This window comes from Electrona antarctica (genome assembly GCF_951216825.1).
Source record: "Electrona antarctica genome assembly, chromosome: 1".
Classification (NCBI taxonomy): Eukaryota; Metazoa; Chordata; class Actinopteri; order Myctophiformes; family Myctophidae; genus Electrona; species Electrona antarctica.
In genome coordinates this window covers 39,582,295-39,609,186 of record NC_136806.1, presented here as the reverse complement: position 1 = coordinate 39,609,186, position 26,892 = coordinate 39,582,295, and the positions used below count along the sequence as shown (strand labels likewise).

At 44.8% G+C, this 26,892-nt stretch overlaps 1 protein-coding gene across 1 annotated transcript in view; it reads right to left on the bottom strand.

Moving 5' to 3' along the window:
• Nucleotides 1–26,892, bottom strand: part of tenm1 (teneurin transmembrane protein 1) — a 425,652-nt gene that overhangs the window by 62,829 nt on the left and 335,931 nt on the right. Inside the window, exons 24-26 of the mRNA XM_079512339.1 lie at nucleotides 22,109–22,263; nucleotides 6,552–6,635; nucleotides 1,060–1,254 (exon numbers count right to left, since the gene is read on the bottom strand). Coding sequence (XP_079368465.1) covers nucleotides 1,060–1,254; nucleotides 6,552–6,635; nucleotides 22,109–22,263 — 434 coding nt within the window. The remainder of the gene's footprint in view (nucleotides 1–1,059; nucleotides 1,255–6,551; nucleotides 6,636–22,108; nucleotides 22,264–26,892) is intronic.

The following is a 26,892-nucleotide window of genomic DNA, read 5'->3' as shown; positions in this document are numbered from 1 at the left end:
TACTGGTTAAATAAAGGTTAAATAAAATAAAATAGTCCAACCAACCGAGTTTATAAATTAGTATAGTTGATCTTTTTAGTTTTTTCTTTTTAATGACCAAACCAGCCTATACCGATGATGTTGCTGGTCGACAGGTGTGTGAACTGTCTATCAGGGGTAGGCAACCGTAGAAACCAGTGGCAACATTGGCACTAAGGAGGGTGATCTGGCATAAGTGTGTGAGAGAGTATTTTTAGTTTAAAATAAACTATTTAAAATACATGTATAGTCAAATAAATAAAGTCCCTAACATTTGTATGCATAAATTACATCCTGCACATTCAACATTCACTAAAACTCTGAACTCTGACTGGGGAGGGAGTCTGGGAGATAGGTGGGTTATAGTCTAATGATCATTATAATGTGAAAAGAAAATATTTAAAAAGAAGGAAAAAAGGTTTTATTCATGGATAATCAAAATATGTTGGAATTTGATGTGGCACACATCAAATTCCCCTGGTCTACTGGAGAGCTTTGGCCGCTGACATGAGGTTGGCCTAGACCGAAACCATCCCATCTTATAATGAGCATTAGTGAGGACCAATTACAATGTAATTGTCCCCACTATCTTCATGTTATGAAGATTGCTTGAAAATGGCTCAAGTGGTCCTTTAAAGAATAAAACGTTATTTAACTCTATCTCTACCGCTAGCTGTTAGCATAAACCCCAGTTCCCAGTGCCAGCATACGCGTTCACTTTAAAAGACGGGGGGTACAAAGGCACAAATTGCACAAATTGCGGCACAAATTGCGGTACAAAGGCACAAATTAAATCCGAAATGTGGATGGCAGAAATCCACCAAGGACAGCTCTCCTGGATTCCGATTTATAGAGGTTTGAAAATCCTCCTTTCAACTGGTTTGCACTGAGATTATATTTGCAATGTGTGTGTGTGTGTGTGTGTGTGTGTGTGTGTGTGTGTGTGTGTGTGTGTGTGTGTGTGTGTGTGTGTGTGTGTGTGTGTGTGTGTGTGTGTGTGTGTGTGTGTGTGTGTAGCTTGAGGAATAGTGACAGAGTGACCTGCTGGATGCGGTTGATGCGTCTCTCGTCCGTCTCAGCGATGAACATGGTCCCCAGGTGGGACAGGGCGATGGCCTTGGCCGCCTCCAGGGTGGCGCGCACCGCCGCCCGGCTCATCAGGTGGTGGTCGATGCCCGGGACCTGGCAGTGGATGGGACGGCCCGCTATGATGCGTACCTGCAGGCTCTCGGACACCTGGCGGGTACAATTACATTACGTCAGCTGCTGGTGTTTAGTAACCAATTGAACCCCAGCATGACTATTCTCATTATTCTGGGGAAAACATTGGCCAGAAATAGTAGATCTACAACGTAGATCTGCTATTTTTGTAAAGTATAGTTGTAAGTTAACTAAAGTCTGGTTCTCTAAGACTAGAGGGTTTAAGTGATTAAAGCATTGGTTTTAAAATGTCCCCCTTTGTCTCTCAAGACATACAGTATTCTGCTAACAGCATAATCTGTCAACACTGCTGCCCTAACATGTAGTGTTGTTGTTAGTAGGAATAAACACCCAAATGGTTGATTTAGAGTAGCTCACCTGCCAGTGAGGAGCCCTCAACGGGAGGACATAGCGCAGCCGTCCCACTCCTCCCATTCAACAGTACCCACCCTCCAGGCGCGCCTGAGCCATGGAGCAAACGGAGCAGCTGCGGCACCATTTGAAATAGTGGTGTCGCAACGCGACACCACTATTTATCACCCCCCCCCCCCCCCGGCCGCCGCCACGCTCGAAGCGCACGGTGCGCGACAGCGAGAGAGAGAGAGAGAGAGAGAGAGAGAGAGAGAGAGAGAGGAGGAGAGGGTGTTTGTCTATGTGTGTGACAGTGTGAGCGCGGCACGCGCGGCGCGCGTGTAGTGCACGCGAGCGATGTCTCTAATAACATAACTGATCTTCAATCTCATGCTGGGAATTTGCTCTGCAATGAGTGCAATCTACATGGCGATTGGTGTCTGCTCTGCTGCTGACGCTATTTCCGGTTACCTTTACGCACGGGGCGCACGGATTTGAATTTCTCCGGTCAGCCTGAATGTGTGTGTTGTTGTTGTCAACATGGCTCAGAAGAGAATGAGTGATTTATTTGGTGGGTCCAAGCCCAAATCAAGTCTAGTTAATGAACCCTTGGCCTTCATGGGCACCAGCAGCAGTGTTCAGCAGGGAACGAGTGCTAACGTTGTTGGAGGAGAAGGAGGACAATAATAAAAACAACAGCAGCAGCAGCAGCAGCAGCGCAAGCAGCAGTGTCCATCTCACGTAGCCTACATAATGACATTCTGGACACGTAACTCACGTTGGATATACAGTAAATGCCATGATGAGGGAATTAACCACCCCGGAGCGCAAGAGCACATTTGGGGTTTAAGGTAAAGCATTTACAATTTAACTATATTATTTCTCTAATAGTCACTATTGCAGTGAGAAATAATATAGTATTTACTAATTACTATGGCCGCCGTGCCAACTGAACTGCTGAATGCTGCTGCAATTTAATGTTAGATATTAGATTCTGACGGGGAGGGATCTATGATGAATGATGACGATACAACACCGGGGTCGCCGAGCCCAAGCGCGCTGCGCTGTCAGCTCGTCTGTTGTATAATAGGGCTATAATTTATATGTTTTGTTTTGATATCGGCGCCTTGCCAATGTCATGTGTAGCCTAAATAGGCCTATGCCTTTTTATGATGCATTTTGTCAGTTTGTTCATATAACTTGCGTGTGGAGAGGGAAAGTAAAAGCCACTTTTCCTTGTGAAAATGCGCGAAAACGCGCGTGCACGAGGCACATGCACGCGCATTTTTGCGCGCGCGCTACGCGCGCGCATGAGTCCAAATCTGTGCTCCCCCACCTGGAAACGAAGTTAGGCGCCCCTGCCACCCTCCCCTGAACATGGCCAGTTGTGTCCGTGGCACACCTGTATTCCGCTTGGGAACACCACTGCATTAGAACCTGACGCAGTGGTAACTTAATAATATTGTACACAATACTGTAGTGAAAGGGATGTGAGTAAGTAAAGACATGGTTTCTGTGGGCCGCATGCACAGCTCTGTACAGTTAACTTCATGTTGGCACACAGTGACACCTCAATTAAACACACTACAATTGAAAGTTATTACTGTTTTTTTGGTCGTGGTAACTTCACAGTGTTTTTCGGTTTCCTTCTAAACCCTAATGCTGTCTGTCAATCTGGCATGAACGCAAGTTCACCGCGGGCAACTGTAAACACACATCAATATGTGCGACAAGTCCCCCCAGCTCCCTGTTTTATTGGACATACTGAAATAAGTGGAATCTGCTATCCGTTTCATGTGGCCTTTACAATATTTCTCTGTTGTAGTTAATACGTTTCTAAAATGATAGAGTACGCCAGAATGGTATGAATGATTCATAGATTTAGGGCTGGATGGTAAAGATCTATTGTGCCTTTCAACAGTAGAAATATGTGCCCAATTTTACCATCCTCACTGTCGGGTGAAAACCTCATGTTCAAAACCGTTCCTTTTTAGGGGTGATCAGGTGCAGAGCCCGGACAGAGGCCTTTTGTGGCCGCTCTGGACAACCGCGGGTCGGACTGACTCGACACCACACTCCCTGTGTGGGTGTGGAACGTGTGTGTCACGTGTGTCCCGAGTTACGTGGATTACAGCCGTATACGTACAGACAGAGACTTGGTGCATATTATATATCATATATATATATTTTAACAACAATTAAAATGTGACAATAGCCGATCTATGAGCTCACAACACCTCGTCTCTCAAGGTGTTGTGAGGTACGTAGCAGGTCGGCTATTTTGTTGATGTATAAGGCATTTATTTAAAACAAACCTGAAAAAGCTGAAATACAGAGATAACAAGGTTCTTCTGCCTCACAGCAGACACTGCTGTATAGTGTATACCGTTTTCACTGTAGTAGCCATGCAGTATGCCAGCCTATATATTTAGGTGAGCTATGTCTCAGACTAGAGGACAGAAATTGCTTTAGTGATTTCCACACGAGAGTATCTGTATCTGTAAATACAGAGGACAGCTCTCGTGGTGAGAGTTTCCAACCACAAACATGTGTGATTTGCCACAGCACATTGACCATCATTGAAAATGTTTTCATTTCATAACGACTAGAAGTAGATGCACCAAATGTCTGAATAACAACAACAACAACAACAACAACAACAACAACAATAATAATAATAATAATAATAATAATAATAATAATAATAACAACAACAACAATAATAATAATCCCACCCCCGCCCCAGCCACAACGCCCCCTGCTGAAAGCTGAAAATCACTTCCAATGCACCAGATAATAATAGAGGACCTATTTTTTATGCATGCATCGTGTTGCATCGTGACTCGTTGTCACACTGTATAAATTAGGCATGACGCTTCAGAGTGGCAGGCTGAACACCCGTGTGTGTGTGTGTGTGTGTGTGTGTGTGTGTGTGTGTGTGTGTGTGTGTGTGTGTGTGTGTGCGTGTGCGTGTGCGTGTGCGTGTGCGTGTGCGTGTGGGCACATGCACATTCTGTTTAATTATATTTGCCCACTAAATAGATAATAAATTATCATTATAAGCTGACGTACGAGACATTGAGTAACGTTACACTAAATTAACTGCATCGTTGTTGAGAATATTACGGTTCATTAGGTATATTGGATACATTCTAAAATCATTAAATATGCTATACCCTTTGACATGGATTAGGCTATTTATCTTCTTTTTTAACTGCATTGGCTCTCTGAAACACGTTAGTCTATGGACACGTTCAGAGACGGGTCTCATGGTCGCAGCGGACGTATTTCCTGTAGGCGGAGACGACATATCTGTGGTGTAAACAGGCAGGTCTTCTACTACATTGTATGGTAGAGGGACTGATGTTAGTCTGCTCAAACGTTAGTCTTTTACCTGCTTTTTACTAACACAAACTTTACAAAGATGCCCAGAACATCGGGATGAACCTGTGTAGTTTATGGCTGCTCCAACAGTAGTGGCAACATTCAACTTTGGAGAAAAACGTAATGTCAAAAAATACACTGCGGTGGCTGAGACCAGAGCCATAGAGTAATGGTTGAGACGAAGCAGTTAAAGGTCCTGAAAGATACATAACGTCAGTCTTACCATCTTTCCCAATCTTTCTGTCTTGAACACAAGGCTGCTGTACTTTATACCTCATACTTTAAATGCTTAGTATGTTTAGTTAGTGTTAGTAAAAAGCAGGTAAAAGAGTAACGTTTGAGCAGACTAACATCAGTCACTCTACCATTCAATGTAGTAGAAGACCTGCCTGTTTACACCACAGATATGTCTCTGCTACAGGAAATACGTTCGCTGCGACCAGGAGACCCGTCTCTGAACATGTCTATCTTGTTCAAATATCTTCTAATATTTAACAGTTTACACAGTACATGAATATTTATTTAAGAAACATTTCTGTCACACATGGTCTTCCTCAGGCATTTGTAATAATATATTAAAATTATATATACTGTATATTTAACTTGAAGTGAATGGAGCCTGTACAGTCGTAAGAGAATGAAACAAACTGAATGTGAATTTAATGAAGAATGGTATATAAAAGCTTTCGCACACCTAGATAAAAGGCAAAGAGACATCAACAATAATAGAATAAATCCACACACTGCCAAAGATAACAAATTGGTTAAATTATAATTATAAGCTACAATATCTTTTCATGGGACACTTATAATTAAATTATAATTAAAAAATAATTAAACACACTCTTTTACACCTGATGTACCCTAGATATGTGATAAATTGATTGAGTTGTAAGTTCTAATGGAGTTATTACATTCTAAAATGCAACATTTCACCTCCCTCTTTACGTGCATGTTTTACAAAAATAAATGCATTAGCCATAAACATGGCTAATGCGCAATTAGCCATATATTTCATTTAAAGCGCAATATAATTCATTTAAAATATGTATTTGATATTTCCATAGACTGTAATTGTACCATAAAAAATAGGAGAGGGTACCACATGGCTTCAAATACTCTGAAACTACTTTGATTGCTGGCCAGCAGGACCAATTGCTACATGTCACACCCCTACTACCCATTCTCTTCATATTTCTTGTTTCTATCAACTAAATAAATAAATGAAAGATTTTGGCGTTGCATTTTGAAAGTGAAAGTGGTAGCTGTCTGTCTCTGGGTTTTATAAATATTTAACCAATGAAAAGTATTAACAAGAGCTTGTGAATAAATAATAACTGCATATGATCCATTGGAACACAGCTCCTTTTTTTATCCATTTCGTGAAAACGGGAAACGGTTTTGGACATACAAGGTTTCCACTCGACAGCGACGATACATAGTCCACCATGGCGCCGTTGGAGGTGCGACAAAGAAAGCAGGAAGACCATCCTTCTGTATGAAATAATACAGTGTGTATATATACAGTATTTGTGCATGCGCTTGTGTGTGTGTGCGTGTGCATGTATGCATGCATGCGTGTGTATGTGTATGTATACCTGTAGTACTATGTTGTTGTCCAGGATGTAGAGTGAGTTATCTAGAGGGTTGACAGCCAGGTCCGTAGGCCACTCTAGACGCACCTGCAACATACCAAACAAAGATCAGCTTCGTTGTCATGTCACAGCTAGGTTTACAGGTGTAACACAGTGGGTGAAAGTTGTTTTTGTGCAAGCTCCATCGTTTTGTTATTTCTACAAAGAGGGGAAAAAAGCGGGAAAAAGGAGTAGGGGAGGATGGGGAGCAAGGAGAAAGAACAGAAGAGGAAAAAAAGATGTCTACGTTGCTACAACACAGTATATACACAAAGCATGTCCACCTCTCGTAGCATGTATGAGGTTAGACATACAGTAAGGTGCAGCAGGTATGAACTGTACATGATATTTATACATTATAAGGTGCAAAAAGAAATCGTGCACGTTGTACACAAGCTTAAGGTTCAAAGAGTATCACCACATTGTCAGGCTCAACTATCTACCCACCCAACCCACCCACCCACTGTACTGTACACACACGCTTTTGTTCAGATGTTTTAGTGTTCGCTTATTGCCTGTTAAGACTCCATTACAGGTTGATACAGCACAAACAGATTAATTAGGCACAGTCGCACATAATTAGACTTATACCTCTGTGTTGGCCTCCCGAGGCTCCATCTGTTTTCATGTGGCTTCGGGATGTTATGTCTTTTCTTAAGTTAGAAAGTGATAAGATTCATAATAATTCATAATCATTGTTTCATAATTGTTGTTTAAGTCCTTACAAACCTTTGCTCTCAGTCTATGTCCTCCATCCCATCCCATGTTACAGTTTTATTTTTGTATGTATCTATGTGTAATTATAGATTCATACAGTATACTATACACACACAAGCGCACACATACACATGTGTGTGTGCGTGCATGCACACACACACGCACGCACACACACACACTCGCACTCGCACACACACACACACACACGCACACACACACACACACACACACGCCGATAACATGCAGATAATCATCAAAATATGCCGTTTTGTCCCACATGAGGATATTCACACTCACGTATCTGCGGATATTCTCGGTGATCCCGATAATAGAAATTCAACGTGCTAAAATCATCTTGAGTGTAGTTATAGCTATAAGAGATAAACTCTTATATTATCCCTCCCCCTCCACTGCTATCTGCTTTCTATGCAGAGATAATGTTTTGGTGTTATTGTTGCTGGACCCCCGGGGACATACTTGTTATTAAAGGAAATCTAAACATGTCTGGGGATCCACTGCTCCCCGGGTGCCCTATTAATGGCCTCCACTGCTACTAATGCAGTGCTTAGGACGGGGAACGCAGAGGAAGTATATGGAAATGTACTCGACAAATACCCCAACATCAGCGACATGGGAACAGCAGGACTCCAGTGTGACTCTGGGACGTCATGTGGCCAGCCTCGGCAGCCTATGACTCCAGTCATTAGTATAGTTAGCAAACTTTTTCATGTCAAGTATATTAATTTGGCCGCGGACCCCGATCTGAAAATGTTTTGTGCCAGCGACCACCAAAAGGGAAGATTAATTACATTTATTTTGTCAAATATTTGCAAAAATAGCTCACCGCGTGGTACGAAGTGACACACTGTGAGCTTGTATTTCTGCTATTTTTTACAAGCCATCAAATATTAATGAATCAATCAATCAATCAATCAATCAATCAATGATCGTGGCCCATCCATCATGGGATGATACGACACCACCTCAAATATACTTAAAAAAAACAATCATAACAGAGAACTAAACTAAACTAAACAAAACATAACAAAAAAATTAAATCTGAACAGAAAAAAAAAGATGTAAATGGATAAAGTGGTTAGGATGATTGTGATGCTATGTCAAGTACATTTTCCGGGGCCCCCCACCCAAGGACTCCTGGGGGTCCCGGGAACCCCCCACCCAAGGACTCCTGGGGGTCCCCGGAACCCCCCACCCAAGGACTCTTGGGGGTCCCCGGAACCCCCTACCCAAGGACTCCTGGGGGTCCCCGGAACCCCCCACCCAAGGACTCCTGGGGGTCCCCGGAACCCCCCATCCAAGGACTCCTGGGGGTCCCCGGAACCCCCCACCCAAGGACTCCTGGGGGTCCCGGGAGCCCCCCACCCAAGGACTCCTGGGGGTCCCCGGAACCCCCCACCCAAGGACTCCTGGGGGTCCCCGGAACCCCCCACCCAAGGACTCCTGGGGGTCCCCGGAACCCCCCACCCAAGGACTCCTGGGGGTCCCCGGAACCCCCCACCCAAGGACTCCTGGGGGTCCCCGGAACCCCCCACCCAAGGACTCCTGGGGGTCCTGGGAGCCCTCCACCCAAGGACTCCTGGGGGTCCCCGGAACCCCCCACCCAAGGACTCCTGGGGGTCCCCGGAACCCCCCACCCAAGGACTCCTGGGGGTCCCCGGAACCCCCCACCCAAGGACTCCTGGGGGTCCCGGGAGCCCCCCACCCAAGGACTCCTTGGGTAGGGGGTCCCCGGAACCCCCCACCCAAGGACTCCTTGGGGGTCCCCGGAACCCGCTACCCAAGGACTCCTGGGGGTCCCCGGAACCCCCCACCAAAGGACTCCTGGGGGTCCACGGAACCCCCCACCCAAGGACTCCTGGGGGTCCCGGGAGCCCCCCACCCAAGGACTCCTTGGGGGTCCCCGGAACCCGCTACCCAAGGACTCCTGGGGGTCCCGGGAGCTCCCCACCCAAGGACTCCTGGGGGTCCACGGAACCCCCCACCCAAGGACTCCTGGGGGTCCACGGAACCCCCCACCCAAGGACTCCTGGGGGTCCCGGGAGCTCCCCACCCAAGGACTCCTGGGGGTCCACGGAACCCCCCACCCAAGGACTCCTGGGGGTCCACGGAACCCCCCACCCAAGGACTCCTGGGGGTCCCGGGAGCCCCCCACCCAAGGACTCCTTGGGGGTCCCCGGAACCCCCTACCCAAGGACTCCTGGGGGTCCCGGGAACCCCCCATCCAAGGACTCCTGGGGGTCCCCGGAACCCCCCACCCAAGGACTCCTGGGGGTCCCGGGAGCCCCCCACCCAAGGACTCCTGGGGGTCCCGGGAACCCCCCACCCAAGGACTCCTGGGGGTCCCGGGAGCCCCCCACCCAAGGACTCCTGGGGGTCCCCGGAACCCCCCACCCAAGGACTCCTGGGGGTCCCCGGAACCCCCCACCCAAGGACTCCTGGGGGTCCCCGGAACCCCCCACCCAAGGACTCCTGGGGGTCCCCGGAACCCCCCACCCAAGGACTCCTGGGGGTCCCCGGAACCCCCCACCCAAGGACTCCTGGGGGTCCCCGGAACCCCCCACCCAAGGACTCCTGGGGGTCCCCGGAACCCCCCACCCAAGGACTCCTGGGGGTCCCGGGAGCCCCCCACCCAAGGACTCCTGGGGGTCCCGGGAACCCCCCACCCAAGGACTCCTGGGGGTCCCGGGAGCCCCCCATCCAAGGACTCCTGGGGGTCCCCGGAACCCCCCACCCAAGGACTCCTGGGGGTCCCGGGAGCCCCCCACCCAAGGACTCCTGGGGGTCCCGGGAACCCCCCACCCAAGGACTCCTGGGGGTCCCGGGAGCCCCCCACCCAAGGACTCCTGGGGGTCCCCGGAACCCCCCACCCAAGGACTCCTGGGGGTCCCCGGAACCCCCCACCCAAGGACTCCTGGGGGTCCCCGGAACCCCCCACCCAAGGACTCCTGGGGGTCCCCGGAACCCCCCACCCAAGGACTCCTGGGGGTCCCCGGAACCCCCCACCCAAGGACTCCTGGGGGTCCCCGGAACCCCCTACCCAAGGACTCCTGGGGGTCCCCGGAACCCCCCACCCAAGGACTCCTGGGGGTCCCCGGAACCCGCTACCCAAGGACTCCTGGGGGTCCCCGGAACCCCCCACCCAAGGACTCCTGGGGGTCCCCGGAACCCCCCACCCAAGGACTCCTGGGGGTCCCCGGAACCCGCTACCCAAGGACTCCTGGGGGTCCCCGGAACCCCCCACCCAAGGACTCCTGGGGGTCCCCGGAACCCCCCACCCAAGGACTCCTGGGGGTCCCCGGAACCCGCTACCCAAGGACTCCTGGGGGTCCCCGGAACCCCCCACCCAAGGACTCCTGGGGGTCCCCGGATTCCCACTTTAAGAACCACTGATCTATGACTTGACAGTGGTTCTCCACCTTTTCTGGGTCAGAGAAGCGTTTGCGACCCACTCATCTAACCACTCATCTAACCACTCATCTGACCACTCATCTGACCACTTGATAGAAGTGCTATTTTGACATACGTGCGATTTTTTAAACCCTTTTGGTAACATTGTACATTTAGGTTGGGTCTATAACGCATTATAAGCACATTTATAATGAGCTTATGAGGAATTATGACACTTGTGTAACACTAATGTTTATAATCATGTATGACAACTTATAACAAAGTTATAATATAACTTTGTATGCATGCATTATGACCAGCACTATAATACGTCATTATCAGTGGAACAGCATTATAACTATAGTCAGATATAAAGTGTCTTTATTATAGGCAGGGGTGAAAGTGGCTTTCATTTCTTACAGGAGCTCCTAGAAATTTCATTCTGCGACGACACCCGGACGCGCCGCAAAGCGGCGCGGCCCAAAAAAAATTGGGGGTTCAAACCCCACAGTACCCCTGACATGCATAGAAAACTGCTTTTTTTTGGCACAGCCAATTAAAAAATTGGGGGTTCAAACCCCACAGTACCCCTGAAATGCATAGAAAACTGCTTTTTTTTATACTGTGCCAATAACATTTGGGGTTCAAAGTAAACCCACAGTACCCCTGAAATGCATAGAAAACTGCTTTTTTTTGCACAGTTATACTGTGCTATAAAATTCCTGATATAATATCAGGAATTTCATAATATTATTATTATTATTATTACCTGTGCTTGATGCTGGTCCTGCTGCCACTTCTGCCTCCTCCTCCCCATCTGTCACTCTCTGTCATGCAACTAAGAGTTGAAGAAGATAATGTCATTAAAGACAAAGTTAGAAAAACAACCAAGACCATACAGTGTATGGTCTTGGTTGTTTTTCTAACTTTGTCTTTAATGACATTATCTTCTTCAACTCTTTCCTTTCTCTTAAAGAGCTGAGCTAATTTGCGTTGCCATTTTGCTTATATATATTTTTAGCGCATTCTTCTGCTGACTTTTTAGTTTACTTCTCAAAACAGTTGCCACCGGCATTTCATTATTAGTTTCCTGTTTTGTTTTTTTTGTTTTTTATGAACCAATCAGAACTAAGTATTGCGTTGTGCCAGTCTTGTCAGCCAACCAGAAACATGGTTTGAACGTTAGTGGATTAGAGAGCCCGCCTTCTATATCCGGTCATTTGCACGTATACCTTAGTCAGACAAACGTCCGTTTCCGTATCCGCTCTATAGCGGATTTCCAACCTGCAAAGTGAACTGGTACTGTCTGCACGGCGCTGCTGCGAGGCGCGAGCGAACCGAAGGGAGAAACCAAACTCTTCTCCTCCAGTCCGTGCCGTGCGGTGGTGGATTATTAAAATAACAACGGATCATTACGCTGGCTGACACAAACACACTGTTACAATTCAGAAGCACTTTTTATTAAGAAACCCCGATTCTGACGTTAGTAGATTATGTTTTGATTGTTTTCCTCTTGGACATGCGTTTGTGGGCACCGTGGCATATAGTATTTTGATAGCTCCGGTGCGCTCCGGCCGGTCATGTCTTACCGGGTCGGAGTTCCGGACCGTTCCGGCCCACTTTCACCCCTGATTATAGGTTGTATGCATAATTATAAACATTTGATTACGAGTGTTACCTTATGAGAGCATTAGGACTATAATGCATTATAAATGTGCTTATAGTGCATTATAGACCCGACCTCAAAATACGGTTTGTTGAGACCCGTGTCTCAACAAACACGTTTAACATTTTCCCCTAGAAAGACATGCCAAAATAGAGACGGAAGGCTGAAAGTGGTTAATAAAACCAAATAAAAAAGCCAGCTCCTGGATAACACCCCCCCAGCCCCAACCAACCCTGCGCTCATGCAAAGGTCACAGCGGTTGGCGGGGAGCCTTCCCTGTTTATCTAAGACACACGCTGGTCCAAATGTCAACCAATAACCATGATCAGCTTGGGCTCAAATAACACTACCCCGCCTGCTGCCCCTGCAGGGGGGCGCGCACGCACGCACGCACGCACGCACGCACGCACGCACGCACGCACGCACGCACGCACGCACTCTCTCTGGATTACCTAAATCCACCACTAACAAATAAAAAATACTGCTGCCAGGATGTCAGTGGTGGAAAACATAGTCACATGTTTTACTTAAGTAAAAGTATCAATACTGCAATGTAGAAATACTCTGTTACAAGTAATGTACTTGAGTAAAAGTACAAAATATAGGCATCAGAATATACTTAAAGTACCAAAAGTAAAAGTAACCTATACTCATTGTGCAGAATGTATAAAAACATCTTTAGAAAATAGCCGATTTGCGATGCAACGCATTGTGAACTTGTAGATCTGCTATTTTCAAATGGCCGGCATAATATGGGGCTGAGGATTAGTGTCTTTTGTAACAATTAACAAAATCCACAAAGTAAATAGTATAACTAAAGTTTTCATAGAATTGTTGTGGAGTATGTAGTGGAGTAGAAGTAAAAGTAGCCTATTGAAAATTGGAAATACTCCAGTAAAGTGAAAGTACCTCAAAATTGATATTCAAGTACAGGCAGCACTTGAGTAAATGTACTTTTATATGAATCAGTATAAGACAATGTGAACATACCAGCCCTGTGCTCATTTCTCCACATTGGCTTGTTGTACACACCGGATGATTTCAGGATTCCACTTTTAGTTTGAACATATATGAATACTGTATATTACTCAACCTTGCACCATTCGACATATCACCCTTTTTACTCCTTATGCTGGAGCCAGACCACTAGGATCAAGCAACACCAGTCTCCTTACTGTTCCAAAAATAAATACAACAACACTGTATGTGGCAGAGCCCCACACCTCTGGAGTCATCTCCCTATCCATGTTTGAGAATATCTGTAGCTTGGTACTGTCATCCAGTCATTGTTGTTTTGTGTGTGCACGTGTGTGTGCGTGCGTGTGTGTGACCTGTGCGTGCGCATATACTGTAGAGTATTTATATCTACGAGTGGGTAAGTGTACTGTATGCACACATTGTGCTCCTTTGTATTCATTTTGTGATAGTGGGCTGTAACATTTTACCTGGCTTTTCCATACTACTTTACCTTTTTTACATTCTTTAACTGTATATTATTTTGGTGGTGCAACCACTCCTATAGACAGCTATGTTTGTCCCTGCCTGGGTCCCTGGCTGGGTCTGTCTGAGCACGAAATAGAGTTTGGTTGGTTTTCACAACCAAGTGTCACTGTTGCGCAGCCTAACACACACACACACACACACACACACACACACACACACACACACACACACACACACACACACACACACACACACACACACACACACACACACACACACACACACACACACACACACACACACACACACACACACACACACACACAGGGCGCAGCAGTACAGTACGATACAGTACAGTACAGTATGGTACAGTACGGTACCATATGGTACAGTACAGTATGCTAAAGTAAAGTACAGTACAGTACATTGCAGTATGGTACAGTACAGTATGGTACAGTACAGTATGTTACAGTACGGTACAGTATGGTACAGTATGGTACGGTACAGTACAGTACAGTACAGTACGGTACGGTACGGTACAGTACAGTACAGTACAGTACAGTATGGTATGTTTTGTTTTGTAAAGTTTGTTTTTCCTATTTTAAAATACATACGTGTGTGTGTGTGTGTGTGTGTGTGTGTGTGTGTGTGTGTGTGTGTGTGTGTGTGTGTGTGTGTGTGTGTGTGTGTGTGTGTGCGTCACAGTGCGTGTGTGCAGCTGCCTCTACGTGCCTCTGTCCATGGTGCTGAATAAGCACATAGGCAGCCAGCAGCGTGGTCAAAACAATCCATTCAACATAGCACTTTACTCCACGATAATGCTTACAGTGTTTCTTTCAAAAGGTCCAAATGGTCTGCCCAGAGCCTACTTCTACACAACACTGTTCCATGACCATGGAGAGCACTCGCTCTGGTCTTCCACAGCTGTGGTTCAGACAGATAACTCATGCATAGATTGAACCAATATTTTATAATAGAATGAGATTGAAGTGTGAATACAATTATTTTATCTTATCGTTCAGGCTCTGCTCCATTTTTCGCCCCGCTCAGCACAATTAGAAAACCAATTATAGGCTCATTAAAGGCGAATTCCGGACAAGCAGTTTTTTTACCTTAATTTGTAGTCCGTATCCATTCGTCACAACAACAAAAAAACACACCGAGCGTTCCATACCGATTTAGCGGATTTATCCTCCGTAGTGGCCCTTACGCTAGATCTCTTCTTCAATCGTGCAATTTTTTTTATTAATTTTTTTACATCTGTTCTAGATGCTGTGAAAAGTAAGTCCCATGGAGTGTTGTTGTTCCATGACATCCGCATAGTAGAACCAGGATAAGGCTATTATCTAAGGGACAGGGGCGTCCAATATTTTGTTATTATTAAAAAAAAAAATGTTTTTGTTATATACACATTATCAATAGAATTCAGTAAAAAACGTCTAGGGTGGAATTCTCCTTTAATTAACCATTAAGAGCAGGGAGATATAGTGGAAAACGCGCTCCTGGGAGCACATATCTCCACCAGGTCAGGTAGGTTATTGTCGGCCAGCAATGTTCGAAATTCGCAGGATGGATTATGAAGAATTGGACAGATCCGTCTTGATCACATGACAATAGAGATGATGTGCACCGATTGACAAAATCTGTAGGAGTAATATCAATTTTATCAATGCACCATCTTTACCACAAAGATGGTAACATCTTAGTGTGTTGCTGCTCTACAATGAATAAGCATGATTTAGTTGCTCTCTCTCACGCACGCACGCACGCACGCACGCACGCACGCACGCACCCGCACACAGAGAATAAGTCTGACATCTTGAATCCATGTGTAGAGTACCATAGAGATCCAGCTATCAGCTGTCTCACACGTTGTGAGACAGCATTATGTTAATTTGTCCTCTAACACCACCAAGGCCAGAACAGACGGAGAAAGAACTGCAGAATGTAGACCGGGGAGGAGAGTAAACGGATAATGGATTCACTCACTGAAAACTGTGACATCACAAGATGTGTGTGCGCTGAGAAGAGGCCCTTCTCCCGACCTGTGAGTCTTTTGATTTGAACCACAGTGAGGCATTGCATTGTCCTCTCAGATGCCAGTCCAGACTAGACTGATGTTCACTCAAATAAACAAGTGCAGCATCAGGGTGAATCTGATTTTCTCAGTCAACCTGGATGGTTGACTGAGAAAATCAGATTCACCCTGATGCTGGTATCTCCTAAGATTACTCAAGTCATTGAAGCTCTTGTCACAATGTTTACAGATGTGGGTTTTCTTTCCCGTGTCAGGAGTCAGATGATGTTTCATTATTGGTGTTTGAGATCAAGTCTTGGCAAATTGTTGATTACTCGGTTGATTACTTCACCTTGTCACCTTGTTTCTGGCTCATTGACTGGGGCAGCAGTTAGTTGACAGAACTGCCACTGTAAGTGGGCGGTGATGGGGAAAGCATTTAACTGATGGTAACGTCAGTCGTCAGACCCTTACCAGCCAGGAAAGTGTATAGTGTGATTAGCTCAAAAGCAGGCCTATCGATCTCTGCAAGCATATCAACATTATGAAGAACTATGGCTGTGCCCGCCCGGCCTACTTGGGAACGATGCAAGTTGGGAACCACCAACTTGTGTTTCTGGTTGCTGCTCTACAATGAATAAGCATGATTTAGTTGCACATCAATTCTAACACAAGGTATAAGAATAGGGTCGCGAATACAAGCGGCCAAATTAGTTTTCTGGCATCTCCCTTAGAGATAGGGTGAGAAGTTCAGTCGCACACGCACACGCACGCACGCACGCACGCAGTCGCACACACGCACACACACACACACACACACAGATCAGTGTGCTGATTGATGATTCTTGGGATGAATTGGTAAATAAATGGATCTTGTTATATTGCCACTGACAAGTCCAATTATAGGCTATGTCAAATGAGAGGGGAGAGCTTTGAGTGTGAAATCTCATTACGAGAGACACGGAGACAGATTCATCAAATCAAGGCACCTCACCTCTCGTTCTTGTCCTCGTGCCTCCAGCACACATCGGCCTCATTCTCCACAGGAGGCCTCCAGTATTTTTATTATTGTTAATGCTAAAGGACAACTTTAGTTTTTTTCAACCAAGGTTCATGTTTTAGGTTGTTATTAGAGAAACTAAAAGATGAGTGTTTTTTTTTTTTCATTTGCTGCATTCGAACATGGGGCTAAATATGTATTTTTTTTTTAATCAAGATTGAAGAGGTACTCAGATTGATCGTCAAATTGGCACCCAATGAGATCTATCGCCAATGCTGGCACAGTGTCATCAACAAAGAACAATGTATGCTCAGTTATGCTCCATACTGTAGCATGGGCTTCAGTTATGCTCCATACTGTAGCATGCAGGGCTTCAGATATCAGTTATGCCCCATACTGTAGCATGGGCTTCAGATATCAGTTATGCTCCATACTGTAGCATGGGCTTCAGATATCAGTTATGCTCCATACTGTAGCATGGGCTTCAGATATAAACTTTATACGCAAAGCCAAGAACGTAATGAACCCTGACTGCTGATTATGTCATGTTTGTCATATGCTACATGTTGTTTACTTGTATGTACATAGAAGCTAAGTATGCTATTTTGATCATGGGTATTATATATTGTATATGCCATCAGCGACATTACAATGTGGTGACGTCAATGTTCTCCGCTGTGTGGAGTAGGGAGCAGCGGGGTGCAGGGGGGAGGGGAGGTGGGCAAACAACTGTGGAATATAAAGTATTAAAAGGTATTGAAAATGTAAATACTATATGTAAGTCAAATAAAATGTAAAAACTACAGTACTTGTAAGTCACCGTCAGTTGCAACCATAATGCACTGGAAGCTGAAACTGTACCGACGCTAAACCCTATGAATTCAACCAATGCCATGGTTGTGTTCTCTCTCTCTCTCTCTCTCTCAGCTTAACTCACTGCAGCAGAACTGTTTGTCTACGGACAAGCGTTCCAATATTGACACCGGAGCAGCGCTAGCACATAACAGCAAACACAGATGGAATTCAGACATGCGTGTTAACAGATGCACGCGGGATGCTGACAGGCAACACACAGATGGATTGGGTAAAGAACAACACCTCTGGGTGCTCACCTGGACCACAGTGAAACGAACCGAAACACAGACGCACATAAAAACTTTACAACTTAGGTAATTAGCAGACTCTCTCAACCAGACCGACTTCAAATAAGGAAGGTAAACACATACTGTACATTAAGTGCAGTGAGACAGTGTGTAGTGCCTCAGTAGAGATCACAAGTAAACCAAGAACCTGAATGAATGAATGAATGAATGAATGAATGAAAAACTTTATTCCGAACATGATAAAAATTTGACAAAAAAGTCAAATAATTAAAATAAGTGCAATATAGAACAAATAAAATAATATTCCCAAAACAAAAAACAACAAACAAAAAATAAGCCTCACTGGCCGCAGGTATTATAATTATTATTTTCTTTCTTTATATGTTCGGAAAGGAGTAGGGAGAAGTAAAAAACGTATATAACCCTACCCCTTTATTACTGTTATTTCAGCGTCATCGCTTGACGTCAGAACATACAACCTAGCATCAGTGTTAACAATATATTATCAGAATAATAAGCTGTATACTTAAAGGGTAAGACCACTTTTGTAGAGGTTTGGGTTGTGTAGTTACCTTGCCATGATGCAACTCCAAATGTGGACAAGAAATCAAAAATAATTTCTCCAGTGATTAGAAATTGATAATTCAAAATATGCTCCTCATTGACTTACATTGTACGCTGAAACAGCTCTCAAAGTCACTCTTTTAGTACGTAAACAAACACAAACAAAGTTGTTTCAGACAATATAGAGCAACACCAAATCTCATGTGGTTTTCTTTTTTCATAAAAATGTTAACTTCCTGTTGATTTGTCCATTTTTATTCAGAAGAAAACCCGGACTGGATCCATAGATCCGGATCCAGATCTTCATATAGTAAAATCAACAGGAAGTTACCATTTTTATGAAGAAATAAAACCACATGAGTTTTGGTGTTGCTCTATATTGTCTGAAACAACTTTGTTTGTGTTTGTTTACGTACTAAAAGAGTGACTTTGAGAGCTGTTTCAGCGTACAATGTAAGTCAATGAGGAGCATATTTTGAATTATCAATTTCTAATCACTGGAGAAATTATTTTTGATTTCTTGTCCACATTTGGAGTTACATCATGGCAAGGTAACTACACAACCCAAACCTCTACAAAAGTGGTCTTACCCTTTAAACTATATAGGATTGATACTGCAGATCTAAATTAATATTTATTTAGTGTCACATACAGTATGTATAATCTTGTTATGTAGTGTTATAAATAACAACCTTACTGTAGCCTATAATCTGTTGTGCAGTCAAATTGACCGTGCAATATACCAAACACAATCTATAGCCTACGTATCCAACCATGATGTTCTGGATCAGAAGCAGAGCTGTTGAGACCGGAGAACACGCACACGCAGAACTTCAGTCTTAGTATTACCGTATTACACACACACAACACACACACACACACACACACACACACACACACACACACACGCGCACACACACACACACGCACACGCACACGCACTCGCACACACACACAACTTCAGTCTTAGTATTACCGGATCTCAGTGCAGCAATCAATACAGTTGACCACAACATATTACTAGACAGACTGAAAAACTGAGTGTGACATTCTGCACTTAGCCTGGATCATACTTACAGGACAGGGATTACCTACTTTGTGTCTACTGTAGGTAATTAAACATTTGAGTAGAAAAAGATTACAGTGCAGAGTTCCCCTAGGCTCCATTCTGGGGCCTCTTCTGTTCAACATCTACATGCTCCCACTGGCTCAGATTATGGAAAAACAACACAATATGTCTCCATAATTATGCAGACAACAAACACATTACATAACCATATCACCAGGGGACTATGGTCCAATACAAGCACTGAGTAAATGCCCTGAACAAATCAACCAGTACATGTGCCAGAATTGTCTCCAGTTAAACAAAGACAAATTTGTTTTGGGATCCAAGGAAAAATAATGAAAAGTCAGTGCTCAGCTTCAATCGGTAGGCTACTGTTAAAGATGGAGCGCCGTGATTATTTTCCACCCTAAAACATGATCATCAGGTATTATTATTATATTGGAGGATTTTGGCTTTTCTTTTTTCTTTCAAAATAGTGTACCGTAATTGATAAAATATAATTTGTATGTTTACATGCCCCAGTTCATTAAGTATGCCTGGTTTGCCTGGTGGGTGGTGATCCATCTGAACTGAAGCCACACCCACAGCTGTTGTTGTATGATAAAGGGGGAGGGGTTAGGGGAGGGGATGGTATTGTGATGTCACTATATCACAGTCTTTTCATTGGCACGTTTGACTGACAATGTTTCAGCCTCCAGGAAGAAACCCTAAATACAAAGAGAAGACATCATTACACGTAACAACCACACCAAGGGGTCTAATGAAGTACTGTCAACTCATAAACATATGTAAAACTGGAAAAAATACAAAAATCACGGCACTCCAGTTCTCATATTTGCACTGGCTAGCTTGCAAAATAATCTATTTCAAAATACTACTGCGACAAGAAGAGACCAACACTGGTTTTAATTTATCTATAAAGCTCTAATTGGGAACTCACCTTCTTATTTAAACTCTCTTTTACAATGGAAAACTATTTCTTATCATACACGCTCTCAAGATTATTTGATGCTTGAGACCATACATACCTCCACTACTTCTGGAAAATCTGCTTTCAAGTGCGCTGCCCCACACACTTGGAACACCTTACAAACTTCACTAAAGTACAGCTCTCTTCCTTCTCTATATCGCTTTCAACTTGATATATCAACGTTGGTAAATATCAACTGTACCTGTTTTAATTGAGTTGATCACTATGTAATGTTCCTTTATTATTACCAGTAATTTACTTTATTCATCTATGTTTTGTTTTCTTTGTCCCCCCCATTGTACATTGTTGATGTGTTGTAATCTCGGCACCACTGTAATCTCTGCCCTCAGTGTGTTCTCCGAGAACTAAATAAAGGTTGAAATGAAATAAAGCATTGACCGGTTTAAGGCCAAAATACATTTGTGATCTTGTGATACAGTACAATGAGTACATCATGAGCCATCCAGACCTCTCAGGTCATCTGGAACATGTCTTTCTGAACCCAGGAAAGTAAACTTGCAGAAGCAGAGTACAGTTTTCATGCACCACATATCAAAATCACAGGAACTGACTGTAGGTCTGCTACAACTATCAGTTATACTGTATACAATGCTGAAAGACCTTTCTGTTTGTCTTGCGTCCAACTGAGGTTTTGCAATAGTTTCTTCTGCACTATAATTGTATTCTCTTATCTATCTAAGTTTAATTTTAACTTTTTATTTTTAATTACATTAAAATGTCCTTTTATGTGATTCTTTTACACTTAATGAACTATGTCTTAATATCTTAATTCTTAATATTTTGTGTGCTTTGACTTATCTTGTTTAAATGTGCTGAACATATAACCTTGCCCTGTCTTACAAAAGTGGTGAGAGGAGAGCTGCTTGAACACACGCACACGCGCGCGCGCGCACACACACACACACACACACACACACACACACACACACACACACACACACACACACACACACACACACACACACACACACACACACACACACACACACACACACACAAGATGAACAAAAAATAATTGTGGCTTGGAGGTGCTTAAATAAACAAAGAAAAGCAATTGCATTCAGAAGATTGCCATGTTCAAGGTCCAACAGGTAAAAAAGCTCTGAAAAAAAGTTCTCAGCTACATGGCCTCAATCAGTTTAATAAGTTTAATAATGTATTGCAACTGGCAGTCTGCCCTTTTTTCTTATCTTCTTATTATGCACATAAATTAGGCTAATGCCAAATACATTATTTGTGTGACTCTCTCGGACAGGGCAGACTGGCCCAAAAAAGGGATACGCCTCCCCAGATAAAAACTAAATATAAATTAATTCAGTCGTATCCTTTCCGTCTGTATGTTGTTACATTCATTACCCCTAGACTAAGGGACGTAACACTGCCTGAGTAAATATCCTCTCTCATTCACTGTGCCACATGTCGTCTCTATTTACATGATTACAACCATTTTGTTGATGACACCAAACCTTCGGCAAGTCATTCAAATGGAAGTCATTCATGTGGAAATGTTGTTGATTCTGACTACCACGGCCAATCAGCTTACCTGGCTGATGTCCATGCGCGAATCGCAGCTCAGCGGCTGGGTTGCCATCAGCCCATTGGCGCCAATCACGGTTGAGAGCACGCCCCTCTCGTTAATCTTCTGGATGGTGGTCCCGTCCACGAAGTAAACCACTCCTCTTTTATCCACTGCTATGCCTGAGAGAGAGAGAGAGAGAGAGAGAGAGAGAGGACGAGGTTACGAGGTTAGCGGCATAGAGCAAAAATGGAGCTAGGACGGTGCAGGCAGGGAGATAGTGTGAGCGTGAGAGATGACAGGCGGTGGGTGAGGAGAGCGGGAGATAGAATGAGTTTTACAGATAACGGAGGGGCGACAGGGAAAAGGAGACAGAGCATAAGAGAAAGTATGATAGGGGAAAGTGAAGCACGGGCTGCGAGGGGCGAGCGGGAGAGAGCACAGTGTCTCCGTTTAGACATTCCGCTCAGCACAGCCTCCGTCTTATCAAAGGCTCTGCACCACAGAAACGCAATTATACTTCCATCCCGCAGCCCACTAAAGGGATTAGAACAATGCAACTGCAGGAAGAAGTTATTTGTCACATTAGATGAGAGCGCCGTGTCGCTGTGAACTTCTGACACTTCCACGTCCGCATCGTATTAAAGCACACACACACGCATGATGTGGATGCCTGCATATACATATATATGCAGCTGTGTGCATATGATATTTTGTGTGTGCACGCCTGCACTCTGAGTGACTGCACTGCAGTATTCACTGGTTGGCGCGCGCACGCACGCACACACACACACACACACACACACACACACACACACACACACACACACACACACACACACACACACACACACACACACACACACACACACACACACACACACACACACACACACACACACACACACAGTGTAGGTAGCAATTTAGGTAGAAATGAAGGTTACACGTAAAAGCCATTTACTAAAGTAAAAGAACAAAATGATTACCAGCCAATTACAGCACCAAATGTAAAAGTATCAAAGAATAGGATGATTATGAAGGGGGAAATAGGCCTGTGGCACCAGGACAGCATGTGCAATACTATCACAGATGCACTTTCTGACGCAGTCTGATGTACTGACGTTCAATGAAAAACGACAATGGAATGTTTTTTGGCCTAAGGTGTTTGTCACTGCATACATTTTTCAAACAGTTTGTGACAGTTTGTTATTAGGATTTTTTTCCTCCCTCCAAAACACATTTCTGTGTCGTTCGGCCCGGCTGACCTGATGTCTGCTTGCTATGCTTCAAAGGGTCGTTCGTTGCCATGGTAATCGACACCAACATCTATATACTGTACAGTTTGTTATATCAATTTCCGAAAACAGCTTGGGAAATAACCCAACATTATCATCTCTGCTAGACGGAGATACCTTTTTCACCGATATGTCTGTCTGTGTGACTGTCCATGGCTACTGTAGGCTAATACTACACATAAACTAGGCTGATCAGCATCATATTTCTTGTGCACCCTGACAGGCAGGCCAAGGACCTCAATTTCCGAATATTTACCGAATCGGTCAACTTCATGCAATGTTTGTGAATTCGTAATTGCAGAACAATCATCCCTTCAGGCTACAGGGAAAGCCTCCTGCGAGGCTTACAGACTACCACTAGCCAATCAGGTGCCTGTCCGTCCAGCTTATAGTACACCTGCATGCTGGTCACATTCATTCCTGAGGCTATGTAGGGCAGGCATGGTCTGCCACTTCCTGGTTACAGCTGTATACATCTCATCCCGTCATCCAATTACTGTTCAGTTTCATGTATCGATCGGCACGGCACCTTATGTAATCGCAGTGTCAATGACATTGCGGAGCAAAGGACTCACAGTGTGACTCCTCTGAAAACCTAGACAGAGACATACTGTATGCATATGAAGCTACTGTCCTGACGTCATGTACATACAGTACCTGCAACTACATATGTTATTCGTATATACTGTATATCTTTTTTTGTTTGTTCGTTTACCTGTTTCTATCCTGTGTTTTTCTCCTCGCTCTGCCTCGGTCTCTATCCTCCTGCCTTCTCACGAAAACTACAAATGATGGAGCTCGCACAAATTTGTCGGATTTGGCCGGAAACTGCCAGTCAGAATAATTTTGCCCCGCGATTGTCATTTAATCCACCCAAAACATACTTTTTGTAAGCTAGGATCATATCGTTTAGAGAAATGAGCTGCAAATCAAGCTAGTTTTTGGTCTAAATAGAAGAATCTGAATCAGAGATATTTACACTCTATTTTCACTTTTGGTACTTAACACAATCCATCCCAGCCCTCTAGGGGAAAAGTGCCAGTGCCAGAAGAATGCGTGAAAACACAAAGCAGAAGAAGGGCTCCCTGACTATGGTGTAGCCCCCATGTTATTGTCATTGTTGTTGCTTATGGAGGGGCAGCACCGGCCGGCAGTAGCATCAGCGTTAGCTTAGTTTGTTTTCATGTTTTCCTAAACACCCCAGATTGTCTCATTTTGAGCAGAAAAGGGACAAATAAGCATGCACGCACGCGTGCACGTCGGATCCGTATGTACAGTAGGCTGTCTAACATGTGAGTAAAAGTAAAAAAATTAAATAAAAAGATCTGCACAGGGGCACCCATGGGGGGTTAATCCGGCCCTGTGCACTACACAGACGGACAGATGGAGAGAGGTAGGACATGCCTCCTGGTGAAGATTTGCGCTCTACTGAGTGCCCATTTCTACTTCATTATGCCTCAACATTAATCACTTCTTCTCAGACAAGGATATTTTTAACTTCCCGAAAAAAAAAAGATCTGGCCCTCAGCACTCATCTACGACATGGAAAACGAAAACATTACATGCTGCAGTGCTGAGTCAGTGTGACAGAAACGAGCTTACAGCTATAAGAGTGATTTCCATTTGTTTTTCGTTCAACTTTGATTGGATAAGGCTGTTAAAAAAGAAACAATCGTAGCAAGGTATAAGCTCTGCAGAATTGCTCTCCGTCTCTCTCACACACACACGCACGCACGCACGCACGCACGCACGCACGCACGCACACACGCACGCGCAGGGCGCCAGCGGAAGACATACTGGTGTTGTTATTGAGTGCAGAGGTTTCACATTCTGAAGCAAAACAAAGGCCATTTGTATATGAAGGTCTGATATGCTTCCAGAATATGTCAAACCTTCAAACACCAACGTAATGGCATTCGGGCCAGCCCCATCATGCACACACGACACGTGCATGCACTTGTAAATGTGTGCATGTCTCTTTGTATATGTTTGTACTTATGCTTGCACGTAAGCACATGCAATCATAAGTGTGCGTGTCGTATGCGTGCATGCATGAGCGTGTGTGTGCACGTGTTCATGCACAGTATACTGTATAGTGTATACCCACAGTACACTTTATCATTGTGGTAGGGCACTGCATAGGCAGACAGCCAACAGAGAGAAGGAGAGAGGAGAGAGAGACACGGAAGACAGACATACAGACAGACAGACATACAGACAGACAGACAGACAGACAGACAGACAGACAGACAGACAGACAGACAGACAGACAGACAGACAGACAGACAGACAGGGAGGGAGGGAGGGAGGGAGGGAGACAATGAGAGGGAGAGAATGAGAGGGAGAGAGAGAGAGAGAGAGAGAGAGAGAGAGAGAGAGAGAGAGAGAGAGAGAGAGAGAGAGAGAGACAGAGAGAGAAACAGACAGAGAGAGAGAGAGAGAGAGAGAGAGAGAGAGAGAGAGAGAGAGACAGAGAGAGAAACAGACAGAGAGAGAGAGAGAGAGAGAGAGAGAGAGAGAGATAGAGACAGGGAGAGATACAGAGAAAATGAGAGACAGAATCAGAGGCAGAGAAACAGAGAGAGAGAGAGAGAGAGAGAGAGAGAGAGAGAGAGAGAGAGAGAGAGAGGCAGAGGAACAGAGAGAGAGAGAGACAGAGCGAGAGAGAGAGAGAGAGAGAGGCATTGGCACAGAGAGAGCGAGACAGAGAAACAGAGACAGAGTGCTGAGCCTAGTGGTGCAGGTATTAAAGGTCAGGGCGTATATGAATCATCTGTTATGGATGAGGCGTGACCTTCATCTGGGTCTCATCTCCCTGCAGATAGTCACCCTGTGACTCCAGCGCTCAGCCACAGCAACGCCCCCTCAGCCCTGCTACAGCACAGGCTTTCAAAGTGGCCGGGTCGCCAGGGGGCCAGTTGGACAATGAAGAGGAAAATAAGATAAATAAAAAAATAACCTCACATCATGTTGTGAGTTTGTAGACTTATAGACAATAGACCATATTCACACAGCGGCCATGTGGCAACCGGTGGCAAGTTACCACGCTGCCATTATCCTAATGGCAAGATGGCCGCTGTGTGAATATGGCCAATAGAAAGCTAAGAGGGAGTGTAAGTGTGTAAGTGAGACAGACAGAAAGCTGTGAAAGAAACATAGGAGATGTACATACGGTAGGAAAGCTGAGAGGGAGACAGTGTGACTGAACTACTACTGGTAATTATTGTGTCTGGATTTAACCATCCTAACTATTAGAAATATAGGTGCCATTATTACAAGTCCCGGAGCAGTTTTGCTCAGGGACAATAATCTTTTGGGGGGGTCCTTTGGGGGTCCTTGGCTTCCCCCATTCACCATCTCATTTAGCCTCGACAAGGAGCAATATGCGTTATGATTCCTCGATCAGCATCATGTTTCTCCTGCGTCCACGGTGAGTGAATGAGGACACACTCCACCACAGCTCTCCCTTTGCTTGTTTACCCCTAACCCTGCCATACCGCCTTATTGTGAAAGGGC